Raw genomic sequence first — 24,917 nt, forward strand, 5'->3', positions numbered from 1 at the left:
GGACGATGTACATCCTCCCCTTCAGCATGGGGCCCGTGGGGTCCCCCCTGGCCAAAGTGGGGCTCCAGCTCACCGACTCGCCCTACGTCGCCGCCTCCATGCGCATCATGACGCGCGTCGGACCCCAAAACTTCCCCGCCCTCGCCCGCGACGATTTCGTTCGCTGCCTCCACTCCGTCGGCCGGCCCCTTCCTCTCCGCGGTAAGCCCAACCCCCAAAAAACCCCCCCGCACCCCTTTTTGACCCCTTTTTGTGTGGTTTTGACCCCTTTTTGTGTGGTTTTGACCCCTTTTTGTGTGGTTTTGACCCTCTTTTCTGGTTTCTTAACCTTTTCCGCGTTTCGTGGAGCCTGGTTTTTTCCGCGTTTCGTGGAGCCTGGTTTTTTCCGCGTTTCGTGGAGCCTGGTTTTTTCCGCGTTTCGTGGAGCCTGGTTTTTTCCGCGTTTCGTGGAGCCTGGTTTTTTCCGCGTTTCGTGGAGCCTGGTTTTTTCCGCGTTTCGTTGACCTTTTCTGTTTCTTGAACCCTCTTTTTTCCGCGTTTCTTGAACCCTCTTTTTTCCGCGTTTCTTGAACCCTCTTTTTTCCGCGTTTCGTTGACCCTTTCGGTTTCTTGAGCCTCTTTTTTCCGCGTTTCGTGGAGCCTGGTTTTTTCCGCGTTTTGTTGACCTTTTCCGCGTTTCTTGAACCCTCTTTTTTCCGCGTTTCTTGAACCCTCTTTTTTCCGCGTTTCTTGAACCCTCTTTTTTCCGCGTTTCGTGGAGCCTTTCGGTTTCGTGGAGCCTGGTTTTTTCCGCGTTTCGTGGAGCCTGGTTTTTTCTGCGTTTCGTGGACCTTTTCTGTTTCTTGAACCCTCTTTTTTCCGCGTTTCTAGAACCCTCTTTTTTCCGCGTTTCATTGACCCTTTCGGTTTCGTGGAGCCTGGTTTTTTCCGCGTTTCGTGGAGCCTGGTTTTTTCCGCGTTTCGTTGACCTTTTCTGTTTCTTGAACCCTCTTTTTTCCGCGTTTCTTGAATCCTCTTTTTTCCACGTTTTATTGACCCTTTCGGTTTCTTGAACCCTTTTTTCCCGCGTTTCATTGACCTTTTCGGTTTCGTTGAGCCTCTTTTTTTCCGCGCGTTTCGTTGACCCTCTTTTTTCCGCGTTTCGTTGACCCTCTTTTTTCCGCGTTTCGTTGACCCTTTCGGTTTTTTGAACCCTTTTTTCCCGCGTTTCGTTGACCCTTTCGGTTTCGTTGAGCCTCTTTTTTTCCGCGCGTTTCTTGAACCCTCTTTTTTCTGCGTTTCTTGAACCCTCTTTTTTCTGCGTTTCGTTGACCCTTTTGGTTTCTTGAACCCTTTTTTCCCGCGTTTCGTTGACCCTTTTGGTTTCTTGAACCCTTTTTTCCCGCGTTTCGTTGACCTTTTCGGTTTCGTTGAGCCTCTTTTTTTCCGCGCGTTTCGTTGACCCTCTTTTTTCCAGGTTTCTTAACCTTTTCCGCGTGTCGCGAACCCTTTTTTTTCCGCGTGTCGCGAACCCTTTTTTTTCCGCGTGTCGCGAACCCTTTTTTTTCCGCGTGTCGCGAACCCTTTTTTTTCCGCGTGTCGCGAACCCTTTTTTTTCCGCGTGTCGCGAACCCTTTTTTTTCCGCGTGTCGCGAACCCTTTTTTTTCCGCGTGTCGCGAACCCTTTTTTCCCCAGAGCCCCTCGTCAGCCAGTGGCCCTGCGACCCCGCGCGGACGCTGGTGGCCCACCTCCCCGACCAACGACGCATCGTTTCCTTCGGGAGCGGCTACGGAGGAAATTCCCTCCTGGGGAAAAAATGTTTCGCCCTTCGCATCGCTTCCCGCCTGGCGCGCGACGAGGGCTGGCTGGCCGAGCACATGCTGGTGATTTCGGGGGAGCGCCCTCTTTTTGGGGGGGGGGACACACGGGTTGGGGTCTTTTTTGGGGTGGGTTGGGGGTTTTTTGGGTGCGGGTTGGCAGTTTTTTGGGTGCTGATTGGGGGTTTTTTGGGTGCTGATTGGGGGTTTTGGGGCGGGTTGGCAGTTTTTTGGGTGCTGATTGGGTTTTTTGGGGGGCGGGTTGGGTCTTTTGGATGCAGATTGGGTCTTTTTGGGGTGGGCTTGGGGTTTTGGGGGCAGGTTGGGGATTTTTGGGGGCGGGCTGGGATCTTTCTTGGGGCACGTTGGGGATTTTGGGTGCTGATTTGGTCTTTTTGGGGCACGTTGGGGTCTTTTTGGGGCACGTTGGGGTCTTTTTGGGGCACGTTGGGGTCTTTTTGGGGCACGTTGGGGTCTTTTTGGTGGGGCGGGTTGGGATTTTTAGGGGGACGAACGGGGGAAGCAGGTGCAGTGGGAGGCTCTCAAAGGGTTTTGGGGGGTCTCAAGGGGTTTTGGGGGACCCCTTTGTGGAAACGGGATTTTTGGGGAGGTTTTTTAGGGGTTTGGGGTATCTTAAATCCGATATTGGGCTTCCTCAGGGTGGGGGGGTGGGTCCCTTGGGACACTTTTTGGGTCCTTTGGGAGCTTGTAGGTCCCTTGGGGGTTTTGGGGGGCCCCTCCCCGCCCTCCTGGCTCCCTGACACGTGCGTCCCCTCCCAAATTTGGGGTGTGTCCCCCCCAAAAAAAATACAGATCCTGGGCGTGACGGACCCGGCGGGCAAGAAACGCTACGTGGCCGCCGCCTTCCCCAGCGCCTGCGGCAAGACCAACCTGGCCATGATGACCCCGGCCCTCCCCGGTTGGCGCGTCCACTGCGTCGGCGATGACATCGCCTGGATGAAGTTCGACGCCGAAGGTGACGGCGGGCGGGGTCCCTTCCCGGTGGGGGAGGCGTGGCCGGGATGCCAGGGTTCTTTTTGTTATTTGGGGGGAGCTTCATCTGGTGGGTTGGGTTCTTCTGGCCGTGGTGGCCCAAGACCCACGGGTTTTCCTGGCCGTGGTGGCTTCAATGTCCCGTGTCATGGTGGCCCCAGGACCCGTGGGCTCTCTTGGCCGTGGTGGCCCAGGACCCGTGGGCTCTCTTGGCCGTGGTGGCCCAGGACCCGTGGGCTCTCCCGGCCGTGGTGGCCCCATCTCCCATATCCATGGTGGCCCAGGACCCTTGGGTTCTCCTGGCCGTGGTGGCCCTGGGACACTTGCCTTCTCCTGGTCATGGTGGCTCCAATGTCCCATGTCAAGGTGGCCCAGGACCCTTGGGTCCTCCTGGCCGTGGTGGCCCCATGGCCATGGTGGCCTCAGGACCCTTGGGTTTTCCTGGCCGTGGTGGCCCTGGGACACTTGGGATCTCCTGGCCACGGTGGCCCCATGTCCGTGGTGGCCCAAAACCCTTTGGTTCTCCTTGACATGGTGGCCAAGACCCTTGAGTTGTGGCCATGGTGGCTGCAATGTCCCATGTCATGGTGGCCCAGGACCCTTGGGTTCATCCTGGCAATGGTGGCTCAGGAGCCTTGGGCTCTACTGGCCATGGTGGCCCCATGGCCATGGTGGCCCAGGACCCTTGGGTTTTCCTGGCCATGGTGGCCCAGGACCCTTGGGTTCATCGTGGCCATGGTGGCTCTGGGACACTTGGGATCTCCTGGCCACGGTGGCCCCATGTCCGTGGTGGCCCAAGACCCTTGAGTAGTGGCCATGGTGGCTCCAATGTCCCATGTCGTGGTGGCCCAGGACCCTTGAGTTGCGGCCATGGTGGCTCCAATGTCCCATATCATGGTGGCCCAGGACCTTTGGGTTCTTCCGGCCATGGTGGCCAAGACCCTTGGGTTTTCCTGGCTGTGGTGGCCCCATGTCCACGGTGGCCAAGACCCTTGGCTTGTCCTGGCTGTGGTGGCTCCATGTCCGTGGTGGCCAAGATCCTTGGCTTGTCCCGGCCACAGTGGCCAAGACCCTTGGGTTTTCCTGGCCGTGGTGGCCCCATGTCCACGGTGGCCAAGACCCTTGGCTTGTTGCGGCCACGGTGGCCCCATGTCCGTGGTGGCCAATACCCTTGGCTTGTCCTGGCCACGGTGGCCAATACCCTTGGCTTGTCCTGGCCACGGTGGCCAATACCCTTGGCTTGTCCTGGCCACGGTGGCCAATACCCTTGGCTTGTCCTGGCCACGGTGGCCAATACCCTTGGCTTGTCCTGGCCACGGTGGCCAATACCCTTGGCTTGTCCTGGCCACGGTGGCCAATACCCTTGGCTTGTCCTGGCCACGGTGGCCAATACCCTTGGCTTGTCCTGGCCACGGTGGCCAATACCCTTGGCTTGTCCTGGCCACGGTGGCCAATACCCTTGGCTTGTCCTGGCCACGGTGGCCAATACCCTTGGCTTGTCCCGGCCACGGTGGCCCCATGTCCGTGGTGGCCAATACCCTTGGCTTGTCCCGGCCATGGTGGCCAATATCCTTGGGTTTTCCTGGCTGTGGTGGCCCCATGTCCACGGTGGCCAAGACCCTTGGCTTGTCCCAGCCATGGTGGCCAATACCCTTGGCTTGTCCTGGCTGTGGTGGCCCCATGTCCGTGGTGGCCAAGACCCTTGGCTTGTCCCGGCGACGGTGGCCAAGACCCTTGGCTTGTCCCGGCGACGGTGGCCAAGACCCTTGGCTTGTCCCGGCGACGGTGGCCAAGACCCTTGGCTTGTCCCGGCGACGGTGGCCAAGACCCTTGGCTTGTCCCGGCGACGGTGGCCAAGACCCTTGGCTTGTCCCGGCGACGGTGGCCAAGACCCTTGGCTTGTCCCGGCGACGGTGGCCAAGACCCTTGGCTTGTCCCGGCGACGGTGGCCAAGACCCTTGGCTTGTCCCGGCGACGGTGGCCAAGACCCTTGGCTTGTCCCGGCGACGGTGGCCAAGACCCTTGGCTTGTCCCGGCGACGGTGGCCAAGACCCTTGGCTTGTCCCGGCCACGGTGGCCAAGACCCTTGGCTTGTCGTGGCCACGGTGGCCCCATGTCCGTGGTGGCCAAGACCCTTGGCTTGTCCCGGCCACGGTGGCCCCATGTCTGTGGTGGCCAAGACCCTTGGCTTCTCCCGGCCACGGCGGCCCCATGGCCACGTTGGCCCACGACCTTTGGCTTCTCCCGGCCGCGGCGGCCCCAATGTCCCACCTTCGTGGTGACCCCCGAACCCCTCGCCCTCCTCCCGGGCGTCCCCGCGACCGCCCCTCACCGCGGCCGGTTCCCCCATTTTTTTTTTTTTTATTTTTTTTTTAGGCCGCCTCCGCGCCATCAACCCCGAGAGCGGCTTTTTCGGCGTGGCGCCGGGGACGTCCATGCGCACCAACCCCAACGCCATGCTCACCATCCGCCGCAACACCATCTTCACCAACGTCGGCCGAACCAGCGACGGCGCCGTCTACTGGGAGGGCATCGACCAGCCCCTCGGCCCCGGCACCACCGTCACCTCTTGGCTGGGGCAGCCGTGGGCGCCCGGTGAGGGCCTTCGGGGGGGGTTTGGGGGGGTTTTTGGGGGGGTTTTTGGGGGGGTTTTGGGGGGGGGGTTTGGGGGTTTCTTGGGTTTCTTTCTTGGGTTTTTTCTCTTGGGTTTTTTCTCTTGGGTTTTTTCTCTTGGGTTTTTTCTCTTGGGTTTTTTCTCTTGGGTTTTTTCTCTTGGGTTTTTTTCTTGGGGGGTTTCTTGGGGGGTTTCTTGGGTTTTTTCTTGGGGGTTTCTTGGGTTTTTTTTCTTGGGTTTTTTTTCTTGGGTTTTTTTTCTTGGGTTTTTTTTCTTGGGGGGTTTTTTTTCTTGGGTTTCTTCTTGGGGGTTTCTTGGGGGGTTTCTTGGGGGGTTTCTTGGGGGGGTTTCTTGGGGGGTTTCTTGGGGGGTTTCTTGGGTTTTTTTTCTTGGGTTTTTTTTCTTGGGTGTTTTTCTTGGTTTTTTTTCTTGGGTTTTTTCTTGGGGGTTTCTTGGGGTTTTTTCTTGGGGTTTTTTCTTGGGGTTTTTTCTTGGGGGTTTCTTGGGTTTTTTCTTGGGGGTTTCTTGGGGGTTTTTTTCTTGGGGGTTTTTTTCTTGGGGGTTTTTTTCTTGGGGGTTTTTTTCTTGGGGGTTTTTTTCTTGGGTTTTTTTTCTTGGGTTTTTTTTCTTGGGGGTTTTTTTCTTGGGGGTTTTTTTTCTTGGGGGTTTTTTTTCTTGGTGGTTTTTTTTCTTGGGGGTTTTTTTCCTGGGGGTTTTTTTCCTGGGGGTTTTTTTCTTGGGGGGGGTTTGGGTTTTTCTTGGGGTGTTTCTGGGGGTTTCCTTGGTTTGTTCTTGGGGGGTTTTTGTTCTTGGGGGGTTTTTGTTCTTGGGTTTTTCTGGGGGGGTTCTTGGGGGGGGGGGGGGGGTTGTTTCTTGGGGGGGGGTTCTTGGGGAGTTTCTTGGGGTTTCTGGGGGGTGTTTCGGGGGCTTTCTTTTTTTTTTTTCAAGCTCCGCCCCCCCGGCTCTGCCCCTCCCAACGCGTCTTTCTCAACATCTTCCGGTCAACTCCTTCTAGGTGACCCTCAACCTTGCGCCCATCCCAACTCCCGCTTCTGCGCCCCGGCCAACCAGTGTCCCATCATGGACCCGGCTTGGGAAGACCCCGAGGGCGTCCCCATCGACGCCATCATTTTCGGGGGGCGGAGACCCGAAGGTAAACGCCCCCTTCGCTCGGATTGGCCGCCCGGCTTTTCTCGGAAGGGCCGAGGCGGTCGACGGCATCGGCCGGTCTTTCTCGGCAGGGGTGCCCTTGGTCTACGAGGCCTTCAACTGGCGCCACGGCGTCTTCGTCGGAAGCGCCATGAGGAGCGAGGCCACCGCCGCCGCCGAGCACACCGGTGAGCCCCGCCCCGTGGCCCCGGCCGGCTCCCGAAACGCCGCCCCCGCTGGCCGCGGCCCCCTTCGACCCGCCGGCCCCGTAACCCCATCTGCTGTTGACCCTGACGTCCCGCCGGCCCCAGAACTAAGTCCCGCCGGCCCCATAACCGCGTCCCACCCCGTCCCGCTGCCCCGGAACCCCATCAACTGTTGACCCCAATGTCCCACCAGCCCCATAACCCCGTCCCACCCTGTCCCAGTGCCCCATAACCATGTCCCAGTGCCCCATAACCCCGTCAACTGTTGACCCCAACATCCCACCAGCCCCATAACCCCGTCCCACCGTGTCCCAGTGCCCCATAACCCCATGAACCGTTGACCCCAACATCCCACCAGCCCCATAACCCTGTCCCAGTGCCCCATAACCCTGTCCCACCCCATCCTAGTGCCCCATAACCCCGTCCCAGTGCCCCATAACCCCATCAACTGTTGACCCCAACATCCCACCAGCCCCACAACCCCGTCCCACCCCATCCCAGTGCCCCATAACCCCATCTACTGTTGACCCCGATGTCCCACCAGCCCCATAACCTCATCCCACCATGTCCTAGTGCTCCACAACCCCGTCCCAGTGCCCCATAACCCCATCCCACCCTCTCCCAGCAGCCCCATAACCCCGTCCCACCCCGTCCCAGTGCCCCATAACCCCATCCCACCATGTCCCAGTGCCCCATAACCATCTCCCAGTGCCCCATAACCCCATCAACTGTTGACCCCAACATCCCACCAGCCCCATAACCCCATCCCAGTGCCCCACAACCCCGTCCCACCCTGTCCCAGTGCCCCCTAACCCTGTCCCAGTGCCCCCTAACCCCATCCCACCCTGTCCCAGTGCCCCCTAACCCTGTCCCACCCTGTCCCAGTGCCCCATAACCATCTCCCAGTGCCCCATAACCCTGTCAACTGTTGACCCCAATGTCCCACCAGCCCCATAGCCCCGTCCCGCCATGTCCCAGTGCCCCATAACCATCTCCCAGTGCCCCATAACCCCGTCAACTGTTGACCCCAACATCCCACCACCCCCATAACCCTGTCCCAGTGCCCCACAACCCCGTCCCACCATCTCCCAGTGCCCCATAACCATCTTCCAGTGCCCCATAACCCCATCCCACCCTGTCCCAGTGCCCCATAACCCTGTCCCAGTGCCTCATAGCCCCGTCCCACTATGTCCCAGTGCCCCATAACCATCTCCCAGTGCCCCATAACCCCATCCCAGTGCCCCCTAACCCCATCCCACCATGTCCCAGTGCCCCATAACCATCTCCCAGTGCCCCATAACCCTGTCAACTGTTGACCCCAACATCCCACCAGCCCCATAACCTCGTCCCACCATGTCCCAGTGCCCCACAACCCCGTCCCAGTGCCCCATAACCCCATCCCACCCTCTCCCACCAGCCCCATAACCCCGTCCCACCATGTCCCAGTGCCCCATAACCATCTCCCAGTGCCCCCTAACCCCGGGGCGGCGTCCCCGCCTCCCGGTGACCACCCCGCCCTCGGCCCCGCCCCCTCCCAGGCCGCCGCCTGATGCACGACCCCTTCGCCATGAGACCCTTCTTCGGTTACAACGCCGGGCAGTACCTGGCCCACTGGTTGGCCGTCGGCGAACGGGCGGGCGCCCGCCTGCCGCGCATCTTCCACGTCAACTGGTTCCTGCGGGACGGCGCCGGCCGCTTCCTTTGGCCGGGTTTCGGTCACAACGCCCGCGTCCTGGCTTGGATCTGTAGCCGGGTGGCGGGAGAAGACAACGCCAAAACCACGCCGGTGGGTTTGGTGCCGCGAGAAGACGCTTTGGATCTCGGCGGGCTTCCCGGCGTTTCCTACGCCGACCTCTTCCCCGTCTCCCGCCCGTTTTGGGAGAAGGAGGCCCGCGAGTTGCGGCGTTACTACGAGGAGAATTTCGGTCAAGATCTGCCCAAGGAGGTGATGGGAGAGTTGAGCGCCCTGGAGGAACGGCTCAAGAAGATGTGAGGGGCGGGCGGGCGCGGTGGGGGCGTGGCCGGCGGCGGCGGTTGACCATCACCCCTTGGTGACCGGCGTGAGTTGGTGGCCAGCATCGGTTGTTGACCGTGGCGGTGGCGGCCGTCATCGTTGGTTGACCGGCGTGAGTTGGTGGCCATCGTCTTTCGTTGACCATCATGGTGGTGGTCATCATCATTGGTTGACCGGCATGGTGGTGGCCATCGTCTTTGGTTGACCATCGTGGTGGTGGCCATCGTCTTCGGTTGACCATCGTGGTGGTGGCCATCATCATTGGTTGACCGGCATGGTGGTGGCCATCGTCTTCGGTTGACCATCGTGGTGGTGGCCATCATCATTGGTTGACCGGCATGGTGGTGGCCATCGTCTTTGGTTGACCATCGTGGTGGTGGCCATCGTCTTCGGTTGACCATCGTGGTGGTGGCCATCGTCTTCGGTTGACCATCGTGGTGGTGGCCATCATCATTGGTTGACCGGCATGGTGGTGGCCATCGTCTTCGGTTGACCATCCGAAGATGACCATCGTGGTGGTGGCCATCATCATTGGTTGACCAGCATGAGTTGGTGGCCATCATCTTCCGTTGACCACCACAAGTTGGTGGCCGCCATCGTTGGTTGACAGGCATGGTGGTGGCCAGCATCATTGGTTGACCGGTCAACCATCATTGTTGGTTGACCGGTCAACCATCATCGTTGGCTGACCGGCATGAGTTGGTGGCCATCGGCTCTCGTTGACCGGCATGGTGGTGGCCATCGTCTTCGGTCGACCATCACCGGTCGGTGGCCGTCATCTTCCGTTGACCACCACAAGTTGGTGGCCGCCATCGTTGGTTGACCGGCATGGTGGTGGCCATCGTCTTCGGTTGACCATCATGGTGGTGGCCAAAATCGTTGGTTGACCAGTCAACCATCATCGTTGGTTGACCGGCATGAGTTGGGTGGCCATCGGCTTCGGTCGACCATCACCGGTCGGTGGCCGTCATCTTCCATTGACCACGCCAAGTTGGTGGCCATCGTCTTTCGTTGACCGCCGCGAGTTGGTGGCCGTCGTCTTCGGTCGACCGGCACCGGTCGGTGGCCGCCGTCATTGGTCAACCATCGTAAAATGGCGGCCGTCGGCCTTCGTTGACTGTCGCCGGTTGGTGGCCACCATCTCCGTTGCCCAGAAGCTCCGCCCCCTGCCTCTGGCGATGACATCACTGTGACCTCACGACCGCCCACCGTGACCTCTTGCCGGCCATCTTGCCCCTGATTGGCCGACGTCTCCCTTGATTGGACCTCGTGGTCTGTTGGCTGACGCCTTTGACCTCCAGCCGAGGTCACCGGCTTCCCATTGGTGGTCTCTCTTGACCAATGAGCGCCTCCCGTTGACCCGTGGCCCCGCCCCTTCTCATTGGCCGGCCTCTCCCGGTTGGCTGATGACCCACCGTGAGCCTGGGGGTTGCCACGCCCCCTCGGGCGGCCTCCCCGTTGGCCAATGGCTGTTGACCCGTGGCCCCGCCCCCTTGCCCCACCCCCCCCCCCGCTGACCAATGAGCCCGTCCCATTGGCCGATCCCCTGCGTTGACCAATTGGCGCCGCCCCCTCCGCTGGACCGACGCGTCCCATTGGCCGACGCCCTGGTTGGCTGCTGACCTCACGCCCTCCGCTCCCATTGGCCGCTGAGCGAGACTGGGGGACCGCCCCCTGGGGTGGGTGTGGCCTTGGGGGCGGGGCCTCGACGGACCAATAAAAGAGCCCCTAGGGCGGGGCTCGGACTGGATTCGGGGGTCGTGTGTCCTGATTGGAGGGTGAGGGGTCACGTGGGAGGGGTCGTGTGGTGTCACTGGGGCCAAGGGTGGGGGGGGGTGGGTGCGTGACGTCATCGGGGGTCAAAGGTCACGCCAGGGGTCACCACGGCGGCGCTAAGGGGGGGGGGAGGGTCGGGGGTCAGCGGATTGGGGGGGTCACGGTGGGGTCAAAGGTGACGCAGGGCCGCGCCGGCCGCCATTGGCTGCCTTCCCGCGGGGGGGGGGCGTGGCCAGCGCTCCCCTCCCTCCTCCTCAGCCAATCACCGTTGCCCCGCCCAACTCCCGCCTCCCTCCGGCCAATCGGATCCGCCCGGTCACCGCTCTTCCCCTCCCCCCCCCCCCGCCCCCAGCCAATCCCTCGGCGTCTCAGCCCACGTGACGGGGCGTCGTCCAATCCGCGCTGGCCACGCCCTGTTGCCCCACCTCCCCCTTCTCCCTAAGCCCCGCCCCTTCCGGCCTCGCGGCAGGACGTAAACAAGCGGCGGCGGACGAAGGGTGGGGGGAGGGGAGAGAGTTGGGGGGGGGGGAGGGGGGGCGAGAGGGGGAGGGGGAGGGGTGGGGGGGGAGGGGTGGGCGTCACCTGATTGGTCAGCGCAGGGGGGGGCTCCTGATTGGTGGGGGGGGGGGGCAGCGGCGACTCTGATTGGCTGAAACGAGGGTTTTTTGGGGGGGAGGGGGGGGAGGGGCGGTCTCCATGGCAACGTGGGGGGAGGGTCCCTGACGCCCCTCCCCCCCCCCCCCCTCCCCCCAGTTTGTTGGTTTTTTTTTTTTTTTTTTTTTTCTTTTTTTCTTTTTTTTTTTTTTTTTTTTTTTTTAATGGGATCCCACAGCCGGGGGGGGGGGGGGTGGGGCGGGCGGCCCCTCCCCCCGCCTCGGGGGGACCCCGGGGGGGACGAGGAAGAGGAAGAAGAGGAGGAAGAGGAAGAGGAAGAGGAAGAGGAAGAGGAAGAGGAAGAGGACGTGGACCTGGCGCAGGTCCTGGCCTTCCTCCTGCGCAGGTAACGGGGGGTTGTGGGGCCACTTATGGGGCCACTTATGGGGCGCTGGGGGTTATGGGGCGCCCTATAGCAAGGGCTGCCCTATGGGGTGCCCTATAGCGGTTATGGGGCGCGCTATGGGGCGACTTAGGGGGTGTTGGGGTCCCCTAAGAGGTTATGGGGTGCGCTATGGGGCAGCTTATGGGGCGCTGGGGTCCCCTATAGGGGTTATGGGGTGCCCTATAGCAAGGCGTGCCCTATAGCGGTTATGGGGCGCGCTATGGGGCGACTTATGGGGTGTTGGGGTCCCCTGTGGGGTGTTGGGGTGCGCTATGGGGTGACTTATGGGGCGCTGGGGTCCCCTAAGAGGTTATGGGGCGCGCTATGGGGCAGCGGGTTGCGCTATGGGGTGACTTATGGGGCACCGGGGTGCCCTATAGGGGTTATAGGGTGCCCTATAGCGGTTATGGGGCCCTATGGGGCGACTTACGGGGTGCTGGGGCTCCCTATGGGGTGATGGGGTGCGCTGTGGGGCAGCTTATGGGGCGCTGGGGTCCCCTGTAGGGGTTATGGGGTGCCCTATAGCAAGGTGTGCCCTATAGCGGTTATGCGGTGCCCTATGGGGTGACTTATGGGGCGCTGGGGTCCCCTATGGGGGTTATGGGGTGCGCTATGGGGCGACTTATGGGGTGCCAGTGTGCCCTATGGGACGTTGGGTGCGCTATGGGGCGATTTATGGGGCGCTGGGGTCCCCTAAGGGGTTATGGGGCGCGCTATGGGGCAACTTATGGGGTGCCGGGGTGCTGCAGGGGGTTATGAGGCGCGCTATGGGGCAGTGGGTTGCACTATGGGGTGGCTTATGGGGCGCTGGGGTCCCCTATAGGGGTTATGGGGCGCGCTATGGGGCACTGGGGTGCGCTATGGTGTGGCTTATGGGGCGCTGGGGTTCCCTATAGGGGTTATGGGGCGTGCTATGGGGCAGTGGGTTGCACTATGGGGTGACTTATGGGGCGCTGGGGTGCGCTATGGGGTGACTTATGGGGCGCTGGGGTTCCCTATAGGGGTTATGGGGCGCGCTATGGGGCAACTTATGGGGCGTCGGGGTGCTGCAGGGGGTTATGGGGTGCTCTGTGGGGCACTGGGGTGCGCTATGGGGTGGCTTATGGGGCGCTGGGGTCCCCTATAGGGGTTATGGGGCGCGCTATGGGGCAGTGGGTTGCACTATGGGGTGACTTATGGGGCGATGGGATCCCCTAAGGGGTTATGGGGTGCGCTATGGGGCAACTTATGGGGTGCCGGGGTGCTGCAGGGGGTTATGGGGCGCTCTATGGGGCAGTGGGTTGCACGATGGGGTGGCTTATGGGGCGCTGGGGTCCCCTATAGGGGTTATGGGGTGCGCTATGGGGCACTGGGGTGCGCTATGGGGTGACTTATGGGGCGCTGGGGTTCCCTAAGGGGTTATGGGGTGCGCTATGGGGCAACTTATGGGGTGCCGGGGTGCTGCAGGGGGTCATGGGGCGCTCTATGGGGCAGTGGGTTGCACTATGGGGTGGCTTATGGGGCGCTGGGGTCCCCTATAGGGGTTATGGGGCGCGCTATGGGGCACTGGGGTGCGCTATGGGGTGACTTATGGGGCGCTGGGGTCCCCTAAGGGGTTATGGGGTGCGCTATGGGGCAACTTATGGGGTGCTGGGGTGCTGCAGGGGGTTATGAGGCACGCTATGGGGCAGTGGGTTGCACTATGGGGTGGCTTATGGGGCGCTGGGGTCCCCTATAGGGGTTATGGGGCGCGCTATGGGGCACTGGGGTGCGCTATGGTGTGGCTTATGGGGCGCTGGGGTTCCCTATAGGGGTTATGGGGTGTGCTATGGGGCAGTGGGTTGCACTATGGGGTGACTTATGGGGCGCTGGGGTTCCCTATAGGGGTTATGGGGCGCGCTATGGGGCACTGGGGTGCGCTATGGGGCCGCTTATGGGGCGCCCTATAGCAGTAGGCGCCCTATGGGGTGCCCTCTAGGGGAAGGGGGTGCCCTATGGGGCGGGATGGGATTCGAGCGCTATGGGGTGCCCCATAGATCCCGCCCCGCCCCAGCCCCACCCTGAAGGGCGCCCCCTACTGGTCCCGCCCCTCCAGGAGCCAGGCGGGGCCGGCGCGGGGGAGGGGCCAAGATCCCCCCGACTCCGACGAGGAACCCTGGGATGGGGGAGGGGACGAGGCGGACCCCCCCCCAGGTAGGTGGGGGGAGGGGGCTGGGGGGGGAGGGGCAGGGGGCCCCGCCCCCCGAAAGATCACGTGACACCCCCCTCCCCAATTTAAGCCCCGCCTCCCCCCGACACCCGGATCCTGGACGGCCACGAATTGAAATCCCAGCTGGAATTGGCCGTGGGGCGGGGAGGGGGCGTCGGCCCCACGGAGGAGAACTTGCCCCGCCTCCTCCGCCAGGTGTGGGGCGGGTTGTGGGGCTGGGGGGGAATCTATGGGGCTGGGATGGAGAATCTATGGGGCTGGGAGTGGGGTTCTGTGGGGCTGGGAGGGGATTCTGTGCGGCTGGGGGGAATCTGTGGGGCTGGGAGCGGGTTCTGTGGGGCTGGGAGCGGGTTCTGTGGGGCTGGGAGGGAATCTATGGGGCTGGGATGGGGATTCTGTGGGGCTGGGAGGGGATTCTGTGGGGCTGGGGGGATTCTGTGCGGCTGGGGGGAATCTATGGGGCTGGGAGTGGGGTTCTGTGGAGCTGGGAGCGGGTTCTGTGGGGCTGGGATGGAATCTATGGGGCTGGGATGGGGATTCTGTGGGGCTGGGAGGGGATTCTGTGCGGCTGGGGGGATTCTGTGCGGCTGGGGGGAATCTGTGGGGCTGGGAGTGGGGTTCTGTGGGGCTGGGAGCGGGTTCTGTGGGGCTGGGAGGGAATCTATGGGGCTGGGAGTGGGGTTCTGTGGGGCTGGGAGGGGATTCTGTGGGGCTGGGGGGGAATCTATGGGGCTGGGGGGGAATCTATGGGGCTGGGCTGGGATTCTGTGGGGCTAGGAGAGGATTCTATGGGGCTGGGGGGATTCTGTGGGGCTGGGATGGGGATTCTGTGGGGCCGGGATGGGGAATCTGTGGGGCTGGGAGAGGATTCTATGGGGCTGGGGGGATTCTATGTTGCTGGGCTGGGGATTCTGTGGGGCTGGGGGGATTCTATGGGGCTGGGGGGGATTCTATGGGGCTGGGGGGGATTTTGTGGGTCTGGGAGAGGATTCTATGGGTCTGAGGGTTATGCTATAGGTCTGGGGCAGTTTCTATGGGGCTGGGTGAGTTCCTATGGGTCTAAGGGGGTTTCTATGGGGCTGGGGGTGTTTCTATGGGGCTGGGGCAGTTTCTATGGGTCTAAGGGAGTTTCTGTGGGTCTGGGGGGTTTGCTATGGGTCTGAGGCTGTTTCTATGGGTCCTGGGTGCTTTCTATGGGTCTAAGGCAGTTTCTGTGGGTCTGAGAGCGTTTCTGTGGGTCCGGGGTTGTTCCTATGGGTCCGAAATAACCCACCCCCCCCCCGCCCCCCAGCGCGAGTGGGGCCGGTGCCGCAACGGCAGCTTCTCCCCGGGCGAGAAATCCCGCCTGGGCTCCCAGTAAGTGCCGAAAATCGGGAAAATTTCGGGGCCGGGAAGAGAGGGCGGGGCGCCCCGCCTCGTCCTTTGACCCCGCCCTTCCCGCCCCACCCAAGCTTCCTCCCCAATCACGTGACCTTCACCGACGCCTACCCCCAAAAAGCGTTCTGCGGGCTCTTCTCCGACGACGGCTCCCTCTTCGTCTCCGCCTGCCAAGGTACCGGTGGGGCGGGCGAGCCCCACATCTATGGGGCGAGAGGAGGCCACGCCCTCCCCCTTGACTCCTCCCCCTCTCCCCAGACCACACCCTACGCCTCTACGAGTGCCGGGGGGGGGAGGGGCTGCGCCTCTTCCGAGCCGCCCGCGGCCGCGACGTCGGCTGGAGCATCCTCGACGTCGTCTTCACCCCCGACGCCGCCCACTGCCTCTACTCCAGCTGGTCCGACTACGGTGAGGGGCGTGGCCGGGGGGGGCGTGGTCATGGGGCGTGGTCACGCCGCGGGGGTGGAGTCTGAGGGGGTCGGGGCGGAGCTTGACCCCACCCCGGTGCCTTTATTGGGGTGGGTCTGGTAGTGGGGAATGGGTTGGGGGGCGTGGCTTGAGGCCTGGGGCGTGGCTTGGGGCTTAGGGGCGTGGCTAGATGCTAGGGGGCGTGGTCACGCCGGAGGGGTGGAGTCTGAGGGGGTCGGGGCGGAGCTTGAGCCCTGCGCGGTGTCTTTATTGGGGCGGATCTGGTAGTGGGGAATGGGTTGGGGGGCGTGGCTTGAGGCCTGGGCGTGGCTTGGGGCTAAGGGGCGTGGCCATGCTCGAGGGGGTGTGGTCACGCCATAGGGGTGGAGTCTGAGGGGGTCGGGGCGGAGCTTGACCCCACCCCGGTGCCTTTATTGGGGTGGGTCTGGTAGTGGGGAATGGGTTGGGGGGCGTGGCTTAGGGCCTGGGGGCGTGGCTTGGGGCTTAGGGGCGTGGCTAGATGCTAGGGGGCGTGGTCACGCCGGAGGGGTGGAGTCTGAGGGGGTCGGGGCGGAGCTTGAGCCCTGCGCGGTGCCTTTATTGGGGCGGGTCTGGTAGTGGGGAATGGGTTGGGGGGCGTGGCTTGGGGCCAGGGGGCGTGGCCATGCTCGAGGGGGTGTGGTCACGCCATAGGGGTGGAGTCTGAGGGGGTTGGGGCGTGGTTTGACCCCTCCCACCGCTTTTCTCGCAGCGGGTCTGGCAGCAGGGAATGGGTCTGGGGGCGTGGCTTAGAGCCCGAGGGCGTGGCTTAGGGCCTGGGGGCGTGGCTAGGCTCGAGGGGGTGTGGTCACACCATGAGGGTGGAGCCTAAAGGGGGGGTGGGGCAGAGCCTGACCCTCCCCCAGTGTCTCTATTCCAGCTCGGAGGACGTGGCTCAGAGTCCAGGGGCGTGGTTTGGGCTCTGTGGGCGTGGTCCGTTGCTGTGGGCGTGGCTTGGCTCAAAGGGGTGGAGCTTGCGCTGTGTGGGGGGAGGGGGGGCAGATCCCGAGCACCCACGAACCCCCCCCCCCCGTTCCCTCATTCTCCCTGTGCTGAGGTGGGGGGGCGTGGCCTATAGGTGGGCGTGGCCTAAAGAGGCCACGCCCTAACGAGGACACGCCCTCTTCTTTTCCGGCCCCGCCCAGTCCACGTCTACGACATCTACGGGGACGGCGACAACCACACGGCCCTCGACCTGCGGTGGGTGTGGGCCGGTGGGCGGGGCCGGGGGCGGGGCCACCGGGGAGATGTGGGGCAGGGGGGCGGGGCCACCGGGGAGATGTGGGGCGGGGAGGCGGGGCCACCAGAGATCTATGGGGCGGGGGAGGCGGGGCCTATGGGTCAGGTTGGAGGAGATGTGGGTCCCAGCCCCACGGTGCCCCGCCCCTTTACCCCACCCACCCCTCCCCTCCCCCGCCCCCAGGCCGGAGGAACGCCGCTTCGCCGTCTTCTCATTGGCCGTGGGGCCGGATGGGCGGGAGGTGGTGGGCGGAGCCAACGACGGCTGCCTCTACATCTACGACCGGGAGGTCCAACGCCGCGTCCTACGGGTCAGCCCCACGGCGCGGGCGGGGGCGGGGGCGGGGTGGGCCACACCCCTTCCCGTGGGGGTTGGGGGGAGGGGTTGGGGTCCATGTGGGGCGGCCCCATAGATCGTTGTGGGGGGAGGGGTTGGGTCTGGGGAGGGGGGTTGGGGGCGCGCTATGGGGCTGGAGGTGACGCTATGGGGCTGAAGGACATGCTATGGGGCTGAAGACCGCGCTATGGGTCTCAAGACCCCACTATGGGGCTCAAGACCCCGCTGTGGGGCCGTAGACCCCGCTATGGGTCTCAAGGTACCGCTATGGGGCTGAAGGCTACGCTATGGGGCTGAAGGCCCTTCTATGGGGCTCAAGGCCATGCTATGGGGCTGAAAACCTCGCTATGGGGCTCAAGACCCTTTTATGGGGCTGAAGACCCCACTATGGGGCTGAAGACCCCGCTATGGGGCTCAAGGCCCCGCTATGGGGGTGATGACCCTTCTATAGGGCTCAAGGGCACGCTATGGGGCTGAAGACCCTGCTATGGGTCTCAAGACCCCACTATGGGGCTGAAGACCCCGCTATGGGGCTAAAGACCCCGCTATGGGTCTCAAGGCCTTTCTATGGGTCTCAAGACCCCGCTATGGGGCTGAAGACCCCGCTATGGGTCTCCAGACCCTTCTATGGGGCTGAAGACCCCACTATGGGGCTAAAGACCCCGCTATGGGTCTCAAGGCCTTTCTATGGGTCTCAAGACCCCGCTATGGGTCTGAAGACCCCGCTATGGGTCTCCAGACCCTGCTATGGGGCTGAAGACCCCGCTATGGGGCTCAAGACCCTGCTATGGGTCTCGAGGCCCTTCTATGGGTCTCAAGACCCCGCTATGGGGCTGAAGACCCTTCTATGGGGCTGAAGACCCCGCTATGGGGCTGAAGGCCACCCTATGGGTCTCAAGCCCCGCCCCCGGGTTCCGACACCCCCCTCCGCCCCCCAACTCCACCCCGCGGCCCCTCCCTCCCCGACCGTCTTCCCCACCTCCTCGCCCCTCCCTTGCCCCCGCCCTTCCCCTGACCCCGCCCCTCCCTCCACCCCGCCCTTCCCCTGACCCCGCCCCCTCCCTCGGCCCCGCCCCCAGGTGGAGGCCCACGAGGACGACGTCAACGCGGTGGCGCTGGGGGACGCGGGGGGGCAGCTCCTGCTGTCGGGGGGCGACGACGGCGTCTGCCGGGCGTGGGACCGGCGGTGCCTGGGGGAGGGGCGGCCCCGCCCCGTCGGCCTCTTGGCCGGTCACCGCGACGGCATCACCTTCCTCCACCCCCGGGTGGGTGGGGCTTGGGGGGGAGGGGCCTGGGGGGGGAGTGGGAAGGGGCCGGGGTCAACTGGGAGGGAGCTGGGGGTCAACTGGGAGGGGGTGGGGTCAACTGGGAGGGAGTGGGAAGGGGTGGGGTCAACTGGGAGGGAGCTGGGGGTCAACTGGGAGGGGGTGGGGTCAACTGGGAGGGAGTGGGAAGGGGTGGGGTCAACTGGGAGGGAGCTGGGGGTCAACTGGAAGGGGGTGGGGTCAACTGGGAGGGAGTGGGAAGGGGTGGGGTCAACTGGGAGGGAGCTGGGGGTCAACTGGAAGGGGGTGGGGTCAACTGGGAGGGAGCTGGGGGTCAACTGGGAGGGACTGGGGTTAACTGGGAGGGAGCTGGGGTCAACTGGGAGGGAGTGGGAAGGGGTGGGCTCAACTGGGAGGGAGCTGGGGTCAACTGGGAGGGGGTGGGGTCAACGGGGAGGGAGCTGGGGGTCAACTGGGAGGGACTGGGGTTAACTGGGAGGGAGCTGGGGTCAACTGGGAGGGAGTGGGAAGGGGTGGGCTCAACTGGGAGGGAGCTGGGGTCAATTGGGAGGGGGTGGGGTCAACGGGGAGGGAGCTGGGGGTCAACTGGGAGGGACTGGGGTTAACTGGGAGGGAGCTGGGGTCAACTGGGAGGGAGTGGGAAGGGGTGGGCTCAACTGGGAGGGAGCTGGGGTCAGTTGGGAGGGGGTGGGGTCAACGGGGAGGGAGCTGGGGGTCAACTGGGAGGGGGTGGGGTCAACTGGGAGGGAGCTGGGGTCAACTGGGAGGGGGTGGGGTCAACTGGGAGGGGGTGGGGTCAACGGGGAGGGAGCTGGGGGTCAACTGGGAGGGGGTGGGGTCAACTGGGAGGGAGCTGGGGGTCAACTGGGAGGGGGTGGGGTCAACTGGGAGGGAGCTGGGGGTCAACTGGGAGGGACTGGGGTCAACTGGGAAGAGTCTGGGGTCAACTGGGATGCCCTTATGGTGCAACTGGTCAAACTGGGAAGCTCTCTAGAAGCCCTGGAGATGTCATGGCTGGTACTGGGAGCACTGGGAAGGGTCTATGGGTCAACGGGGGTCAACGGGGGTCAACTGGGGTCAACGGGGGTCAACGGGGGTCAACTGGGACGACCTTACGGTGCAACTGGTCAAACCGGGCAACTCCCCGAAGACGCCATCGGCGTCACCGGGAGACCCTCAAATCCCTACCCGTTGCCCGTCCCCGCCCCCTTTTTTTTTTTGGCCACGCCCTTGACCCCCGTGACCTTAACCCCGCCCCTCCCTTTTGCCCTTTTTAGGGCGACGGGCGTTACCTGGTGTCCAACTCCAAAGACCAAACGGCCAAACTTTGGGATTTGCGCCGCCCCGCCGGCCCCGGCGGATTGGCCGCCGCCCGCCGCGCCGTCGCCCGGCAAAGCTGGGACTATCGTTGGCAGCGGGCGCCCAGGCGGGGTAAGGGGGCGGGGCCGCGGGTTAATTAAGTCGGGTGGCCCTTAATTAGGTCGTTAAGTAGGCTGGAGGGCGAAGGGGGAGGGAAGGCGACTTGGGGGGAGGGGGGGGAGGGGGAGGGCGGCCTGGGGGGGGGGGTAATTAAGCGCCCCGGGGTAATTAGAGACATGGTCGGGGGGATTAGGAGCAAGGCTGGGTTAATTAGCAGGGCCCTGGGTTAATTAGAAACAACGTGGGGTGATTAGGCCCAACCTTGGGGTAATTAGGCCAATGTCATGGTAATTAGCTCCACCCTGAGTTAATTAGATCCATCCTGAGGGTAATTAGGCCCAACCTTGGGGTAATTAGACCCAACTTTGGGGTAATTAGACCCATCCTGGGGGTAATTAGTCCCAACATTGGGGTAATTAGGTCCAACCTTGAGGTAATTAGGCCCAAACTTGAGGTAATTAGTCCCAACCTTGGGGTAATTAGGCCCAACCTTGGGGTAATTAGTCCAACCTTGGGGTAATTAGGCCCAACCTTGGAGTAATTAGGTCCAAACTTGGGGTAATTAGGCCCAACCTTGGGGTAATTAGGCCAATGTCATGTTAATTAGCCCCACCCTGAGTTAATTAGACCCATCCTGGGTGTAATTAGCCCAACCTTGGGGTAATTAGGCCCAACTTTGGGGTAATTAGGCCCATCCTTGGGGTAATTAGGCCCAACCTTGGGGTAATTAGGCCCAACCTTGGGGTAATTAGACCAATGTCATGTTAATTAGCCCCACCCTGAGTTAATTAGACCCATCTTTGAGGTAATTAGGCCCAACCTTGGGGTAATTAGACCCAACTTTGGGGTAATTAGACCCATCCTGGGGGTAATTAGTCCCAACATTGGGGTAATTAGGTCCAACCTTGAGGTAATTAGTCCCAAACTTGAGGTAATTAGTCCCAACCTTGGGGTAATTAGGCCCAACCTTGGGGTAATTAGTCCAACCTTGGGGTAATTAGGCCCAACCTTGGGGTAATTAGGCCAATGTCATGGTAATTAGCTCCACCCTGAGTTAATTAGATCCATCCTGGGGGTAGTTAGGCCCAACCTTGGAGTAATTAGGTCTAAACTTGGGGTAATTAGGCCCAACCTTGGGGTAATTAGGCCAATGTCATGTTAATTAGCCCCACCCTGAGTTAATTAGACCCATCTTTGAGGTAATTAGACCCAACCTTGGGGTAATTAGGCCAAACCTTGGGGTAATTAGACCAATGTCATGTTAATTAGCCCCACCCTGAGTTAATTAGACCCATCTTTGAGGTAATTAGGCCCAACCTTGGGGTAATTAGACCCAACTTTGGGGTAATTAGACCCATCCTGGGGGTAATTAGTCCCAACATTGGGGTAATTAGGTCCAACCTTGAGGTAATTAGGCCCAAACTTGAGGTAATTAGTCCCAACCTTGGGGTAATTAGGCCCAACCTTGGGGTAATTAGTCCAACCTTGGGGTAATTAGGCCCAACCTTGGGGTAATTAGTCCAACCTTGGGGTAATTAGGCCAATGTCATGGTAATTAGCTCCACCCTGAGTTAATTAGATCCATCCTGGGGGTAGTTAGGCCCAACCTTGGAGTAATTAGGTCCAAACTTGGGGTAATTAGGCCCAACCTTGGGGTAATTAGGCCAATGTCATGTTAATTAGCCCCACCCTGAGTTAATTAGACCCATCCTGGGTGTAATTAGCCCAACCTTGGGTAATTAGGCCCATCCTTGGGGTAATTAGGCCCAACCTTGGGGTAATTAGGCCCAACCTTGGGGTAATTAGACCAATGTCATGTTAATTAGCCCCATCCTGAGTTAATTAGACCCATCCTTGGGGTAATTAGCCCAACCTTGGGTAATTAGGCCCAAACTTGGAGTAATTAGGCCCAACCTTGGGTAATTAGGCCCAACTTTGGGGTAATTAGGCCCAACCTTGGGGTAATTAGGCCCAACCTTGGGGTAGTTAGACTAATGTCATGTTAATTAGCCCCACCCTGAGTTAATTAGAGCCATCCTGGGTGTAATTAGCCCAACCTTGGGGTAATTAGGCCCAACCTTGGAGTAATTAGGCCCAACTTTGGGGTAATTAGGCCCAAACTTGGAGTAATTAGGCCCAACCTTGGGGTAATTAGGCCAAACCTTGGGGTAATTAGACCAATGTCATGTTAATTAGCCCCACCCTGAGTTAATTAGACCCATCTTTGAGGTAATTAGGCCCAACCTTGGGGTAATTAGACCCAACTTTGGGGTAATTAGACCCATCCTGGGGGTAATTAGTCCCAACATTGGGGTAATTAGGTCCAACCTTGAGGTAATTAGTCCCAAACTTGTGGTAATTAGTCCCAACCTTGGGGTAATTAGGCCCAACCTTGGGGTAATTAGTCCAACCTTGGGGTAATTAGGCCCAACCTTGGGGTAATTAGGCCAATGTCATGGTAATTAGCTCCACCCTGAGTTAATTAGATCCATCCTGGGGGTAGTTAGGCCCAACCTTGGAGTAATTAGGTCCAAACTTGGGGTAATTAGGCCCAACCTTGGGGTAATTAGGCCAATGTCATGTTAATTAGCCCCACCCTGAGTTAATTAGACCCATCCTGGGTGTAATTAGCCCAACCTTGGGGTAATTAGGCCCAACTTTGGGGTAATTAGGCCCATCCTTGGGGTAATTAGGCCCAACCTTGGGGTAATTTGACCAATGTCATGTTAATTAGCCCCATCCTGAGTTAATTAGACCCATCCTTGGGGTAATTAGCCCAACCTTGGGTAATTAGGCCCAAACTTGGAGTAATTAGGCCCAACCTTGGGTAATTAGGCCCAACTTTGGGGTAATTAGGCCCAACCTTGGGGTAATTAGGCCCAACCTTGGGGTAGTTAGACTAATGTCATGTTAATTAGCCCCACCCTGAGTTAATTAGAGCCATCCTGGGTGTAATTAGCCCAACCTTGGGGTAATTAGGCCCAACCTTGGAGTAATTAGGCCCAACTTTGGGGTAATTAGGCCCAAACTTGGAGTAATTAGGCCCAACCTTGGGGTAATTAGGCCAAACCTTGGGGTAATTAGACCAATGTCATGTTAATTAGCCCCACCCTGAGTTAATTAGACCCATCTTTGAGGTAATTAGGCCCAACCTTGGGGTAATTAGACCCAACTTTGGGGTAATTAGACCCATCCTGGGGGTAATTAGTCCCAACATTGGGGTAATTAGGTCCAACCTTGAGGTAATTAGTCCCAAACTTGAGGTAATTAGTCCCAACCTTGGGGTAATTAGGCCCAACCTTGGGGTAATTAGTCCAACCTTGGGGTAATTAGGCCCAACCTTGGGGTAATTAGGCCAATGTCATGGTAATTAGCTCCACCCTGAGTTAATTAGATCCATCCTGGGGGTAGTTAGGCCCAACCTTGGAGTAATTAGGTCCAAACTTGGGGTAATTAGGCCCAACCTTGGGGTAATTAGACCAATGTCATGTTAATTAGCCCCACCCTGAGTTAATTAGACCCATCTTTGAGGTAATTAGACCCAACCTTAGGGTAGACCAATGTAATGTTAATTAGCCCCACCCTGAGTTAATTAGAGCCATCCTGGGCGTAATTAGCCCAACCTTGGGGTAATAAGGCCCAACCTTGGAGTAATTAGGCCCATCCTTGGGGTAATTAGACCAATGTCATGGTAATTAGCCCCACCCTGAGTTAATTAGACCCATCCTGGGGGTAATTAGCCCAACCTTGGGTAATTAGGCCCAACTTTGGGGTAATTAGGCCCAACCTTGGGTAATTAGGCCCAACTTTGGGGTAATTAGGCCCAACCTTGGGGTAATTAGGCCCAACCTTAAGGGTAATTAGGCCAATGTCATGTTAATTAGCCCCACTCTGAGTTAATTAGACCCATCCTGGGGGTAATTAGCCCAACCTTGGGTAATTAGGCCCAACTTTGGTGTAATTAGGCCCAACCTTGGGGTAATTAGACCAATGTCATGTTAATTAGCCCCACCCTGAGTTAATTAGAGCCATCCTGGGTGTAATTAGCCCAACCTTGGGGTAATTAGGCCCAACCTTGGAGTAATTAGGCCCAACCTTGGGGTAATTAGACCAATGTCATGTTAATTAGCCCCACCCTGAGTTAATTAGAGCCATCCTGGGCGTAATTAGCCCAACCTTGGGGTAATTAGGCCCAACCTTGGAGTAATTAGGCCCAACCTTGGGGTAAGTAGGCCAAACCTTGGGGTAATTAGACCAATGTCATGTTAATTAGCCCCACCCTGAGTTAATTAGACCCATCCTTGGGGTAATTAGCCCAACCTTGGGTAATTAGGCCCAAACTTGGAGTAATTAGGCCCAACCTTGGGGTAATTAGTCGCAACCTTGATGTAATTAGGCCCAACCTTGGGGTAATTAGACCAATGTCATGTTAATTAGCCCCTCCCCGAGTTAATTAGCCCCACCCTGAGTTAATTAGGCCCAACCTTTGGGTAGTTAGACCAATGTCATGGTAACTAGCCCCGCCCCCGCCGCACTTCCTGGTTGCCGTGGCAACCAAGCGGGGGAGGGGGTGTGGCCGCGGGCCGGTCGCCATGGCGACGGGGAGGGGGCGTGGCCGGGACGCCCGCGCTTTTCCCTGTCGCCATGGAGACGCGCGCGGGGGGGGGGGGGGGGGGGCGTGGCCGGGCTGCCCGCGCTTTCCCGGTCGCCATGGCGACGGTGGGCGTGTCCTTGTCCCCGCAGCCATGGCGACGGCGCCGTTGCCGGGCGACAGCTCGCTGATGACGTACCGGGGTCACGCGGTGCTGCACACGCTACTGCGCTGCCGCCTGTCCCCGCCCCGCGGGGGGGGGCGGGGCCTTCCTGGGCACGGGCTGCGCCTCGGGGGCGGTGCTGGGTGAGGGGGCGGGGCCGCGGCGCGGGGGGCGGGGCCGCGGCGCGGGGGGCGGGGTGGAGGCGTGGTTGGGGGCATGGGGGCGTGGTTTGGAGGGTGGGGGCGTGGTTTGGAGGGCGGGGGCGTGGTTTAGGGAGTGGGG

The 24,917-nt window shown here is 60.8% G+C and overlaps 3 protein-coding genes and 1 long non-coding RNA gene across 5 annotated transcripts; 2 read left to right on the plus strand and 2 right to left on the minus strand.

The window, feature by feature from the left end:
* The first annotated feature begins 5 nt into the window (after nucleotides 1-5).
* Nucleotides 6-10,523, plus strand: LOC126037266 (phosphoenolpyruvate carboxykinase [GTP], mitochondrial-like). Its single transcript, XM_049797583.1, has 7 exons — nucleotides 6-201; nucleotides 1,676-1,863; nucleotides 2,611-2,773; nucleotides 5,167-5,385; nucleotides 6,420-6,557; nucleotides 6,646-6,741; nucleotides 8,298-10,523. Exons 1-7 carry the CDS (start codon nucleotides 6-8, stop codon nucleotides 8,750-8,752), a joined length of 1,455 nt encoding a protein of 484 aa, XP_049653540.1. The 3' UTR covers nucleotides 8,753-10,523.
* Nucleotides 2,937-5,066, minus strand: LOC126037265 (serine/threonine-protein phosphatase 1 regulatory subunit 10-like). Of its 2 annotated transcripts, none has more exons than XM_049797582.1 (2): nucleotides 3,542-5,066; nucleotides 2,937-3,169 (listed from the first exon to the last, which is right to left on the minus strand). In XM_049797582.1, exons 1-2 carry the CDS (start codon nucleotides 5,001-5,003, stop codon nucleotides 2,937-2,939), a joined length of 1,695 nt encoding a protein of 564 aa, XP_049653539.1. In that variant the 5' UTR covers nucleotides 5,004-5,066. The 2 variants fall into 2 exon arrangements, 1 of the variants encoding a protein (XP_049653539.1); XR_007505580.1 differs by lacking the exon at nucleotides 3,542-5,066 and adding an exon at nucleotides 3,254-3,443 and having other exon boundaries at nucleotides 3,092-3,169.
* On the plus strand, nucleotides 9,691-24,778 carry DCAF11 (DDB1 and CUL4 associated factor 11; the record flags this gene model as incomplete). The annotated part of the gene is made up of 13 exons (XM_049797584.1): nucleotides 9,691-9,899; nucleotides 10,993-11,046; nucleotides 11,382-11,549; nucleotides 13,663-13,760; nucleotides 13,847-13,971; nucleotides 15,068-15,132; nucleotides 15,228-15,328; nucleotides 15,412-15,561; nucleotides 16,746-16,800; nucleotides 17,024-17,150; nucleotides 18,256-18,441; nucleotides 19,740-19,893; nucleotides 24,625-24,778. Coding segments are annotated over exons 1-13 (1,646 nt in total), but the record flags the coding sequence as incomplete, so codon positions are not given.
* Nucleotides 20,252-21,301, minus strand: LOC126037268 (uncharacterized). Its single transcript, XR_007505581.1, has 3 exons — nucleotides 21,199-21,301; nucleotides 20,702-20,743; nucleotides 20,252-20,266 (listed from the first exon to the last, which is right to left on the minus strand). It is a non-coding gene; the product is annotated as an uncharacterized LOC126037268 (long non-coding RNA).
* Nucleotides 24,779-24,917: the final 139 nt, after the last annotated feature.

Source organism: Accipiter gentilis, unplaced genomic scaffold (genome assembly GCF_929443795.1).
Source record: "Accipiter gentilis unplaced genomic scaffold, bAccGen1.1, whole genome shotgun sequence".
NCBI lineage: Eukaryota > Metazoa > Chordata > Aves > Accipitriformes > Accipitridae > Astur > Astur gentilis.